Genomic DNA, 13,458 nt, shown 5'->3' on the forward strand with positions numbered 1-13,458 from the left:
CAAAGAAGGTACTTTTGATGGGATTATATTTAAGTGGGAGCCTCAAAAATAAGATCTATTCATGAAAGAGTACAAACAGAGCATTTCAGAGTTAGAGGAAACATTGCAAAACCCCTGCAGTAGAAAAGAGTTTTAGTATCTTCAAGGAACTGAAGACTTGTACAACTGGACAGGCAGCAAATGAATTAGGAGCATCACACAGTGATGTGACAATGAGGGATCTTATAAACCACAAGAGGAGTTTGCATTTTGTTCCAAGGGAAACTGACTTCCACTGAGTGGCTTTACACAGAATTCTGGCAAAATAAAAAGGGATGGAAGGAAAAGGGGAAAAAAGAATTCAGATGTGTTATACACATGTACTGACTCCATGCAATGAATGTAATCATTCTGTACTGCAAACATGTACTCATAAAAATTAAAATTAAAATATCAAATAAAAAATAAAGTACAAAAAAAACATAAAACTAGATCTCAAGTGTTGTTTTAATTATTTTTTTTCATTCATTAATTTTATTGGTGCATTTTAGGTATACAATATGCTGACATTCATTATTGGAAATTTGTACCTTTACATAATATATTTTGGTTCTTTTTTTTCTTGATTCCCCTGCCCTCCCTTCAACTCCTCCACTCCTCCCTATTTACAAAGATTTTGTTTCCATTTTTTCCTTTTCTCATATTTATTCATTTCCCTTCTTTCCTTTCCCCAACCCCTCCCATTCCTCCTCCCCTTTCAACCTTTTCTTCCTATTTCACATTATCTATTATACATTTTGATCCTCATTTACACTTTCAGTTTTTCACACCAGAGAAACTATTTGGTATTTACACATGTATGGTTTTAAAAGTCACTATGGAGAAAAGGAAAAAATGGAAACAAAGTCTCTGTAAATAGGGAAGGGTGGAGGAGGTGAAGGGAGGGTAGGAAAATGGGGAAAAAATAAGAACCAAGATACTCATGTAAAGATACAAGATCCCAACGATGAATGTAACTTTATTATATACCTAAAATGTACCAATAAACTTAATGAATAATAAAACAAAAAAGTCACCAAGAATCTGCCTTTAGAATTGACTTGTGAGAGTGGCTTTGTGCTTTGGAAAGAAGAAAGCAGAAACTCATGAGATACTTTATAGGACAGTGTGAATTGTCATAGCAAGGAGGAAACAGGATGACAGCAGAATTTTTTTTAACTTCACAGTTGTAGCTGTAATCGGTCCTATTTACCTCACATGAAATGAAAATGATGATCATACCTAATGCTATTATTGTCATTAAATTATGAACTATGCCTATTTTAGGATAATGTTTCATTTGCATTCTCATGGATTGTGTAAAACAGCTCCATTTCCCTGGAGTTGTTAATCACAGAATGCCTTCTCTATGGAATTTAAGGGGCTTTTGGGGGGGGAGGGTCCCTTTTTACACTTTTCCTTTTTGGTATCCGGAATTGAGCCCAGAGCCTCGCGATTTCCGTGCAGGTGCTGTGCCACTGAGCTACATCCCCAGCCCTGCTATGGAATTTAATACTATGTCAAAATTAGAAATAAGAATCTTTGATAGATCCTTCAGGCTGGTCTCTAGCTATACTGCTCTGCAATGATAATCCACTAGTATCACTAATAGCACTCTTTTTTAACAGATAACAAGTAAAATAAAACCTGTTTTAGCTAATATTTTCACCTAATCTTACCTTAAATAACTCATGCTGACAATCCTTGCTCCAATCTAACTTTTCTGTTACCTTTACACACAGACCAGGCCACAGTCTGGGATGAGAGATGAAAAATTATACAGCAATAACAACATTCATCCTGATAGGACTAACAGATGACTGAAATCTACAGATTCTGCTTTTTATATTTTTGTTTTTAACCAATTTGTTGAGCGTTGCTGGCAATCTGACCATCATCACTCTCACACTGGTGGATTCCCAACTTAAAACACCCATGTACTTTTTCTTACACAGCTTCTCCATCTTGGAAGTCTCGTCTACCACTGTCTGCATTCCTAGATTGCTCTACACTATGGCATCTAGGGACATCTGTTACCTACAATGCATGTCCCACTCAATTAGCTTTTGTTATTTTCCTGGGAGTGCTAGAGTTTTTCCTCCTGACTGCCATGTCCTATGATTGCTATGTGGCCCTCTGAAAATCCCTGCATTACACCATCGTCTTGAACAACAAGGTCTGCATCAAGTTCCTTGTTGGTTGTTACATAATTGCTCTAGCCATCATCATCCCACCATTTGGCATGGGCTTTGAGCTCGAGTTTTGTGACTCCAATGTTACAATGTTGGCTGTGATGCTGCTTCCATCCAGAAGATGACCTGCTCTGGCACAGAGTTTACAGAGTAGTTTGTATTATTCTTGGCTGTGTTGACACTACTGTTCACATTAATAGGTGTGATTCTGTCCTACTCATACAACATCAAGACCATTCTCATATCCCCTTCTGCTCAGCAGAGAAAAAAGGATTTTCCTACTTGTTCTTCCCATACAAATGTGATTTCTATCACTCATAGAAGGTGCATTTGTATCTATATTAAACTATCTGCAAAAGAAGGGGTAGCTCTTAATAAGATGGTGTCCCTGCTCAACACGTCAGTGGCCCAAGTTGCAAATCCCTTCATCTATACTTTCAGGAACAATTAAGTGGTACAAGCTTTCAAAGACCTGATCAAAAAGATCACCTCTGTCAATATGAAATAAAGACTTCTAAGCACAAAATGGCAAATTATAAAAGAATTCCTTACCTCCATTTTACTTACACCCACTTCTACATTACATGTGATTTTACCATATTACAACCCCACTCTGTTACATCTGAATCCACTATTTCAATATAGGTAGTAACTAATCTTTTTTAGCTTAATTTATTTCCAGAAATACATGGGAATAAGTCCAGCAAACATATATAACATACCTGTTATTACTGACAGAACCAAGAAATGCAGATACCATCAGTTTACTATCTTATTAGTGTTCATCTATTCCTCTTGCACTGACTGATATGTTCTGATTTGAGTCTCAAATTTTCAAAGAATGCCAGCAATCATGATATATGTCTACAGGAATGACCTTATGAGGACTTTCTTTGATAAAATTCACTATCTACCTCTCCCACTTTTCAGGGAAGTATAAATGTAGACTGAAATTTTTCTCTTATTCCATTTGCATTGAAACATTTTTATAAAATTCCTAACAGCATAAAGAGGATTTCATGTTCCTATCATGTGTGTGTGTGTGTCTATATGCATTTGTTGCCTTTCTTAGAAAATCAATTTTTTTTGTATTAAACTCTTCTATTGGTACATTGTAGGTATACAACACAATTACATTTCTTATTGGGAATTGTACCTTTACATAATGCATCTTGGTTCTTATTTTCTTTCCCCATTCCTAGCCCTCCCTTCACCCCCTCCACCCTTCCCTATTTACAAAGACTTTATTTTCATTTTTTCTATTTCTCATCATTTTTCCTTTCCCTTCTTTCCTTTCCCTTGCCCCTCCGACTACCCCTACCCCTTTGGACCTTTTCTTCCTATTTTGCATTATCGACTATTCATTCTAATCATTGGTACATTTTAGGTATACAATATAATGACATTCATCCTTGGAAATTTGCACCTTTACATAGTCTCTCTTGGTTCTTATTTTTTACCCTGCCCAGCCCTCCTTTCAACCCCTCCATTCCTCCCTATTTACAAAGATTTTGTTCCTATTTATCCATTTTCTCATATTAATCCCATTCCTTTCTCTCCTTTCCCCTAGCCCTCCCACTTCCTTCCCCTTTGCCCCTTTTCTTCCTATTTCACATGAACTATTATACATTTAGTCCTTATTTACACTTTCAGTTTCTCACACCAGAGAAACTATTCGGTATTTATTCATGTGTGTCCTATTTATTTCACTTAAGAGTATCGCCTCAATGTGCATCCACTTAGCCATAAATGCTTCTAATTTCTCATTTTTTATGGCTGAGTAGTACTCCATTTTATAAAAAAAAAAAACATTTTCTTTATCCAGTCTCCAGTTGATGGGCATTTGGGCTGTTTCCAACTTTTAGCTATTACAAACTGTGCTGTTATGAACTTGGGGCACATATATCACTGTGGTATGATTTTTTAATTCTTTGGGGAAGATCCCCAGCAGTGGAATACCAGGGTCAAATGGGACTTCCAGTCCTAGTTCTTTGATGTATCTCCATACTGATTTCCACAGTGCTTGAACCAGTCTACACTCCCACCAGCAGTGGAGCAGGGTTCCTCCTTCCCCACAGCCCCACCAGCATTTGTTATTGGTTGATTTCATGACAGCAGCCATTCTTTCTGGAGGTCTGATCTTTTTACAATTATCTCCATAGATGCAGAAAAAGCATTTGACAAAATCCAACATGCATTTATGATCAAAACCCTACAAAAAATTGGAATAGATGGTCTCTACCTCTGACTGATAGAAGCCATCTATGAAAAACCAACAGCCAATATCATACTAAATGGTCAAAAACTGAAATCATTCACACTAAAATCAGGAACAAGACAAGGATGTCCACTATCACCACTCTTGTTCAATATAGTTCTGGAAGCATTAGCCACGGCAATTAGACAAGAGAAAGAAATAAAAGGAATAAAGATAGGAAATGAAGAAGTCAAATTGTCATTATTTGCAGATGACATGATACTCTATATAGAAGATCCCAAGAACTCCACCAAAAGTCTTCTAGACTTAATAACCAAATTCAGCCAAGTAGCTGGTTACAAGGTCAACACACAAAAATCAATAGCTTTCCTCTACACCAATGACAGACTCACTGAGAGAGAAATAGGGCAAATAATTCCTTTCACAATAGCATCCAAAAAAACTGAAATACCTAGGAATCAACCTAATGAAAGAAATCAAAGACCTCTTCTCTGAAAACTATGGCACTCTGAAAAGAGAGATTGGAAAAAAAGAGAGAGAGATTGAAGATGATATCAGAAAATGGACAGACATGACCTGCTCCTGGGTAGGAAGGATTAATATAGTGAAAATGGCCATACTTCCAAAACTGCTATATAGATTTAATGCAATTCCAATTGAGATCCCAGCAGCATACTTCATGGACCTTGAGAAAACAATCCAAAAATTCCTTTGGAACAAGAAGAGACCCAGAATAGCAAAAACAATTCTAGGTAACAGAGACATGGCAGGGGGTATCACAATCCCCAACCTGCAACTATACTACAAAGCTACTGTGATAAAAACAGCATGGTACTGGCAAAGAAACAGACCTGAGGACCAGTGGAACAGATTAGAAGATACATAAACAATGCCAGAAATACTCAGCCATCTCATCTTTGATAAAGGAGTCAAACACCCTCACTGGAGGAAAGATAGCCTCTTTAATAAATGGTGCTGGAAAAATTGGGTTTCAACTTGCCAAAGATTAAAACTAGACCTATATCTCTCACCATGCACTAAGCTAAAATCAAAATGGATTAAAGATCTAAATATTAAAGTAGAAACACTGAACCACTTATAACAAAGGTTAGGTAGAACTCTTGAAGACATCGGTGTAGGAAAAGATTTTATGAACAAAACCTCAGTTGCCCATGAACTAGCATAAACAATCAACAAGTGGGATCTCTTCTCCTTAAAAAGCTTCTGCACAGCAAAAGAAACCACCAGCAGTGTGAAGAGACAACCCACAATGTGGGAAAAAATCTTCACCTGCTTTTCCTCAGACAAAAGTCTACTATCTCGAATCTATAAAGAACTTAAAAAGATCAGACCTCCCAAATTTAAAGACCCAATCTGAAAATTGGCATCTGAAATGAACAGACATTTCTCAGACAAAGAAGTAGAAACAGCAAATAAATACATGAAAAAATGTTCAACATCACTGGTCATTTGAGAGATGCAAATGAAAATAATGCTGAAATTCCACCTCACTCCAGAAAGAATGGCTGCTATCATGAAATCAACCAATATCAAGTGCTGGCATGGCTGTGGGGAAAGAGAAACCCTGCTCCACTGCTGGTGGGAATGTAGACTGGTGCAACCACTGTGGGAATCAGTATGGAGATACCTCAAAGAACTAGGACTGGAAGACCCATTTGACCCTGCTATTCCACTGCTGGGGATCTTCCCCAAAGAATTAAAAGAATCATACCACAGTGATATATGTGTGCCCATGTTCACAGAAGCACAGATTGTGATAGCTAAAAGTTGGAAACAGCCCAAATGCCCATCAACTGGAGACTGGATAAAGAAAATGTGTTTTTTTTATCAAATGGAGTACTATTCAGCCATAAAAAATGAGAAATTAGAGACATTTATATCTAAGTGGATGCACATTGAGGCAATACACTTGAGTGAAATAAATAGGACACACGTGTATAAATACCAAATAGTTTCTCTGGTGTGAGAAATTGAAAGTGTATATAAGGACTAAAATGTATAATAGGTAATGTAAAATAGGCAGAAAAGGGGCAAAGGTGAAGGAAGTGGGAGGGGTAAGGGAAAGGATAGAAGGGAATGGAATTAATATGAGAAAATGGAAAAATAGGAGCAGAATCTTTGTAAATAGGGAGGAATGGAGGGGTTGAAGGGAGGGCTGGCCAAGGGTGAAAAATAGGAACCAAGAGAGTTTATGTAAAGGTGCAAAATTTCCAATGATGAATGTCATTATATCGCATACCTAAAATGTACCAATGATTAGAATGAATAGTCGATAATGCAAAATAGCAAGAAAAGGTCCAAAGGGGTAGGGGTAGTGGGAGGGGCAGGGAAATGGAAAGAAGGGAAAGGAAAACTGATGAGAAATGGAAAAAATGAAAATTAAGTCTTTGTAAATAGGGAAGGGTGGAAGGGGTGAAGGGAGGGCTAGGAATGGGGAAAAAATAAGAACCAAGATGCATCATGTAAAGGTACAAATTCCCAATGAGAAATATAATTGTGTTGTATACCTAAAATGTACCAATAAAAGAATTTAACCAAAAAAAATAACTAATTAAAAGAGAAAAAAACAACTAAACCTTCCACCCCATTGATTTAAAGTGGAGGGTAGTAATCTGTGTCTCCAGTGTTTCCAAAGCCCATAAAACATTTCCAGGTGTCAGGTGGACTGCCTCTTAGTACTCCAGAGATTTCTGAGCTGCCAAAAAGGTAGCTATCAGCATCCAGAGTGAGGCCAGGAGACTCATATCAGTAGCTTCCCAGGGTTCCCTGTTACTACTGGGAGCTGTCTCTGCAGATGCCATGGAGACCTCCACCTTTGTATCCTGCTGACTACACCAAGTGTTGGGGTTGAGGGGCTGAAGGGGTAATTTTTTAGGTGAGAGTCCCAAAGAGAAGAAAGCAAATGAGGTAGACATTGGCAATAGCAGTTACAAAATTCTTTATTTCATGGCAGTTATAGTCCCCATTATCATATATTGAGCCATACTGAAAAACAATAGCTGTGTAGCTTTGCATGAACATACTGCATAGGCATAGTTGATTTATAGTTATACAAGGATGCCTGTCATGCACCTGCACTAAGGATGGGGTCATGTCTTCCAGGAGTCCCTAGACACTTGGGCTTTGACTGACATATCTTGCAATGGCTCCCAGAGCAATTCTCCTCTAAAGAAAGACACCAACAATGTATGGTGTCACCCACCTGTATTCATAGCTACTCCATTTCCTGAGGCAGGAGGATAACAAATTGAAGGCTACCCTGGACAACATAGCAACACTTTGTCTCAAAATTAAATTTTAAAAGGACTGGGATATAGCTCAGTGGTAGGGTGTTTGCCTAGCATGTGTGCAAGGCCCTAAGTTCAATCCTCAATACCACAAAATGTCAGAATGAGTATTATCAAAAAAAAAAGTTCAATATGGCAGTGCACACCTGTAATCCCAGCTGTAGCAGACACCTCTGCCCAGTATTAGCTGGCTATAATGGCACAAACTTCTTGCCCCTCCATAATTTGGCTGTTACACTGAAAGTAGTCTAATCAGCTGAGTTCACTTTCAGCCAAGGTCAACTGACTACAACTACATTCTTCCCCACTGAATTAATCATTTGTTCTTTTCTGCAAAGTTGTGCTAGTGCCCTCATTCTACAGTCCTGCCCACTTGACACTTGTCAGCAAGTGTCACAAGGCCTGTCCAGCTTCCCTTATTCCCATGCTTGCAATCAATAAACACTGGGTGTTCTTGATGTCTTTATCTTTGATGCTCAGACCAGCTGAGATCAGCCCAAGGCTCAGTTTCTCTCAAGTCTCTGTCTCTGTGTCTTTATTTCCATCTTTCCTATCTTGTGGATGTCATATTGGCTCACAGGAGATCAAGACCCATGGCCGGGGTTTTCAGTAATATCTCTTATACCCAGCTACTTAGGAAGCTGAAGCTGAAGATCACAAGTTCAAGGCCAATCTGTACAATTTAGCAAGACCTTGTCTCAAAATAAAAATATAAAAAGTGCAGGAGACATGGCTCAGTACTCCCTGGGTTCAATCCCCAGTACCACACAAATAATAGTGAGGAGAAGGAGGAGGAGGAAGATGTGGAGGAAAAAAATACACTGTTACTGGACATGTAAAGACATTATGAAAAATAGTGTAAAGATTTCTCAAAAAATTAAAAATTGAATTATCTATCCCACTCCTGAATATACATCTAAAGAAAATGAAGTAAGCATACAAAATACATACCTGTATTCCCATGTTTATTGTGGCACTGTTCACAATAGCCAAGATATGGAATCAGCCTGAGTGCCTGTCAACAGATGAATGGATAAAAGAAATATGGTATACCTACACAATGGAGTATTAGTCAACCATAAAGAAAAATGAAAGTCTTTCTTTTGTAGAAAAGTGGGTAGAATTGGAGGACACTATGTTAAGCCAGTAAGGCAGACATAGAAAGACACACATATCACACTTTATCTCTCATATGTGGAAACAACGACAACAAAAAGATGAGCTAAAAAATCAGAAGTAAGATTACCAGGGACCAGGAAGGGTGCTAGGGGAAAAGGGAGGAATGGGGTGAGAGTAGAAAAAAAATAAATGAACAAGATCAATGCAACATGATCAATGTAAGCCTGTATGGAAATACCACTGTTAGTCTCATGAATTTGTACAATTAATATGTGTTAATAATTATAATTATAAAAATAAATTTTTCTAAGAAAAAATATAGCCAATAACATTGTTAATCTTCATAAAAAAGGAATATCTGTCTAACATTAGTAACATTTTCACAATACTGACAGTCCTAGGAGTGCTGAGAATGCTTAGCTTTACAAATGGGCTCTGAAGCTCATTATGCCTTTAAGAAAGTCATCCAAATATTTGTCAGAAATACTAGCTAGATATTTCCCAGTCACTGTTCTCAACACACCACACATATGAACACACTTAGTGCACATGAAAAACATATGCCAGAGGTACTCTTCTTACTCCCCTTTTTTATGTATGAGGCATCTGAGGCACAGCTAATTTGCTCAAATCACACACTTAATAAACAGGTGATCTAAGAGCCTAACAATAACTGCCTCAAGTGTATAATGATAAAGAACAGAAATTGATAAACACTCTGCCCATTTCAGGTGAACTCCTCAAGAAAATGATATTGTTTTGTTTTTTTACTATTGTTATTGCATCAATTCCCACAAGGACTTTATCCTGTTACTGGCATCCTATGGCAGCTTTCTCATGGGTCTGTTTGGAACATCTTCCCTAGCCACCTATTAAAAGCTAATTGCCAGTATTTCTTTTAAAAGAAGCCAATTAACAGTTTTGAACATAGGTCCCATGGCAATAATTTATCTCTCAATTTCTCTGCTGAGTAAACTAGATACAATGTGTATCACTGAAATTGATATAAATTTACAATGAAGTCTGTGACCAACTTTCAGACAAAATGGAGGAGATGAGACTTTAAGTAGTATAATGTTTCTCTGCTCTTTGACTTGCTTTAAAAAGGGAGAATCTTCAGGAATAGGTCCAGCTCCAATTTGAATCAGTGAAGAAAGAGCTATAGAAAGTGATTGGATAAAGGCAAGAAGAGCTAGAAAACTACTTCTTTTCAAACTAGTGCCCAAGAAGCCTGCCTGTATGCTTTGTGAGCAGTCATGGCAAAAATTAATATTAGGAAAGAAAATACTTTATACCTCTTCATCCACATCTGACTTCTCAGTTCTGGCTCACCTCACATAGCATCCAAAGGTAAAATCCCTCATCACTTTTCCTGTATCAAAAATGAGTATGTTGGGCCAGCAATTTAGCTCAGTGGTTCCACCGCCTGCCTCACAAGCACAAGGTCCCAAGTTCGATACCCAGTACCAAAAAAAAAATATATGAGTATATCCACAGCTCACCAATATTGAGGATAGATTATTAGATCCATCTGAATGTGAATTTATAATATTCTTTATGGAATATTTTGTTAACTAAAAGGTCACTTAAGCTTGTTTATAAATTTTTAAGTGACCAAACAAGCATCAAATAAAAAGGATAATCTTACACCCTTTTCAGAGTGATACTCCAGAAATAACTATCTCTGACTATTTGATATTCTTCCAGATATTTGTGAATAGACACATAGGTAAAATCATACTATATGTAATGGGCTTCAACCTGTCTAAATCTAGCAAAATATTATAATCACATCCAAATCAGTACATTTAAACTTCCAATTTTATTCCACAAAAGAAATTAATTTATTTAGCCAATTACATTCTGGTGAATTTTTTATTATTTGCAGTGTTTTATTTTTACAAGCAATGATGAAATTAACATCTTTGAATAATTATCCATGTACACTTGTGCTGGGTTTTCTGTAAAATATTAATGTGAATTTTTTAATGATAAAATAGAGAAATTCTCTAAAAACAAAGGCTAGGGAACAGGAAGGGATTGAGAAGCTTGAGCCTCCCAGGTGCTGGGTAGCATGGCCATGGATTTTCAATCCATGATTATGATGGTACAGAGGCATGGGTGAACCTCTGTTGACCTAGGTAGGCACCTAGCTCAAAAGGGACTTTGAGGCTTGTTAGTTTCAAGGATTCTTAGTGATCAGAACACAAGATAAGTACCCAAAAGGATCCTTGATTCTAGCAGGTACTTTTCTATAAGAAACCCTTGTTAGCATGCAAGGCCAACCCTTCCCTAATTTCATATAACACAGTCATGTCTTTGTTCTGCACCCTGGAAAAGCATAAGGGATCCAAGTTCAGATAAACGTATCTCATTATATTTTTAAGCAACTAAAAAAAAACTTCTAGAATTATTGGCTATCTATATAGCTAGAAGTATATAGTGCTATTGGCTACCACTAGATAAAAATACAGAAAGGCCCAAGCACAGTGACGCATACCTATAATTTCAGCTACACAAGAGGATCCCAAGTTCCCTGGGAAACTTAGTTAGATCCTGTCTCAAAATAAAAGATAAAAAGAGCTGTAGGTGTAGCTCATTGGTAAAGCACTTGCCTGGCACAAATGAGACCCTGAGTTCTATGTCCAGTATCAGGAAAAATGGAGAAATGTATCCATACAGAACTCAATATTTTGAACCTTTCTCAAGCTCTGCTTCCAGGCACAAAATCTAAAATGCATAAAAACAGTGATTTGCTTCTGCACTGGCAGGTTGGAGATTGTTATTAGACAAAGCAAAATGATGGAGGAGACACCCAATATGTTGAAGAGGGCTACAAGAAAGCAAATCACAAAGGCATTAGGGTGAGGAAACACATTCATAAAAGGGTTTCATAGATAAAAAAAGAAAACAGAGAATAAAGTGGTAAAATTTAAATTCAGGAGAGTCAAGTGGTCATTATACTGTTCTGAGAAGTATAGGCCCCAGAAGCAAAGTCTCCTTCCTAGATGGGAATTTACAAACATATTTTGTGAAGAGTCAGATTGAGACCAACAGACATTCTGTTTGGGTCAGATGGGGCAGAAGATTTTCCCATGAAGAAATTTTAAGGAAAATCTACAACTTCTACTCAATATTCCCGCATGCCACTCTCATGTATTTCTCTTTCTCAGTTTCACAGGCAGAAGTTAGCAATGAAAAACCAAACTTTAACTGAATTCATCTTGTTGGGACTAACAGATAGCCCAGAACTTCAAATTATCATTTTTGTTTTTCTCTTCCTCACATACTTGTTAAGCATTTTAGGTAATCTGACCATTATTATCCTCACCCTACTGGATTCCCATCTCCAGACTCCTATGTATTTTTTCCTTCAAAATTTCTCCTTCCTGGAAATTTCTTTTACATCCACTTTTACTCCTAGGCTGCTGTTCAGCATCTTAACTGGGACTAAGACTATCAGCTTTGCTGGATGCTTCACTCAATATTTCTTTGCCATCTTCTTTGGGGCCACAGAGTTTTACCTTCTGACTGCCATGTCCTATGACCGTTATGTGGCCATCTGCAAACCCCTGCATTACACCACCATCATGAACAACAAGGTCTGTATACAGCTGGTACTCTGGTCTTGGGTATGTGGATTCCTAATCATCTTGCTCCCAATCATCCCAACCAGTCAACTAAAGTTCTGTGCTTCCAATGTACTAAATCATTATTATTGTGACTATGGACCCCTAATGGAAATATCTTGTTCAGATACTAGTCTACTGGAACTGGTTGACTTTATCTTAGCAGTTGTGACCTTAGTGGTCACCCTAGAGCTGGTGATTCTCTCCTATGCAAATATCATTAGAACCATTCTGAAAATTCCTTCAGCTCAAAAAAGGAAAAAGGTTTTTTCCACATGTTCTTCTCACATGATTGTCATCTCCCTCTCTTATGGAAGCTGCATCTTCATGTACATAAAGCCTTCAGCTAAAGAAGGAGTTGCCTTCAATAAAGGAGTAGCTATGCTCAATACCTCACTTGCCCCTTTACTGAACCCATTCATTTACACTCTGAGGAACAAACAAGTAAAACAAGCCTTCAAGGATATGACTAGGAAAATATTGCATCTTTATTCATTTTAGTGTTCTCAAAATAAATGGAAATTTGATTGATGTTTATGAAGTTCCTCTTTTGTTAAGATGATGTCTCAGATAAATTGAATGTGAGCATATGTCAAAAAGTTTATTCAAATTTTCTGGCAAGAGAAAGGTACTGCAAGAAGGACAGTTCAATTTTTTTCTCATAAGTATCTTTTAATAAAGGGTAAAAGCAGAAAAATAATACTGTCTGACTACATATAGAAAATTATCTTAAAACTATTTGCTTATCCTAAGTCTGATGGTCTCCTGAAAAATTGTATCTGTCTACTCACAAGGAGCTCAGTCTTATCAGTAACTATCAAAAACTTATAAATACTGTACAATGTGTCAGAAATGATTGGCTACATCTCAGAAGAAATTATTCCTGATTTTATGCAAAAACAAAAATCCTATTCCAGATAACTGTTCCCTGAATTTTAAACAATTTGATTTCTGAAGTATCTCCCTCTGAGATG

The 13,458-nt window shown here is 37.2% G+C and overlaps 1 protein-coding gene and 1 pseudogene across 1 annotated transcript; both read left to right on the plus strand.

Annotated features, from left to right (window-relative positions):
• The first annotated feature begins 1,785 nt into the window (after positions 1 to 1,785).
• LOC101726225 (olfactory receptor 6C2-like) lies at positions 1,786 to 2,718 on the plus strand (annotated as a pseudogene).
• Positions 2,719 to 12,025: 9,307 nt separating this feature from the next.
• LOC101725865 (olfactory receptor 2AP1-like) lies at positions 12,026 to 12,985 on the plus strand. The gene has a single exon (XM_004861404.2). It carries the CDS (start codon positions 12,050 to 12,052, stop codon positions 12,983 to 12,985), a length of 936 nt encoding a protein of 311 aa, XP_004861461.1. The 5' UTR covers positions 12,026 to 12,049.
• The last annotated feature ends 473 nt before the right edge of the window (positions 12,986 to 13,458 follow it).

Source organism: Heterocephalus glaber, unplaced genomic scaffold, assembly GCF_053883595.1.
Source record: "Heterocephalus glaber isolate CG9 unplaced genomic scaffold, H.glaber_assembly_v1.0 deba00001569, whole genome shotgun sequence".
In the NCBI taxonomy this organism is placed as follows: Eukaryota; Metazoa; Chordata; class Mammalia; order Rodentia; family Bathyergidae; genus Heterocephalus; species Heterocephalus glaber.

Coding starts and splice junctions, on each gene's coding strand:
- LOC101725865 (XM_004861404.2), top strand. CDS start 12,050: ATGAAAAACCAAACTTTAACTGAATTCATCTTGTTGGGACTAACAGAT.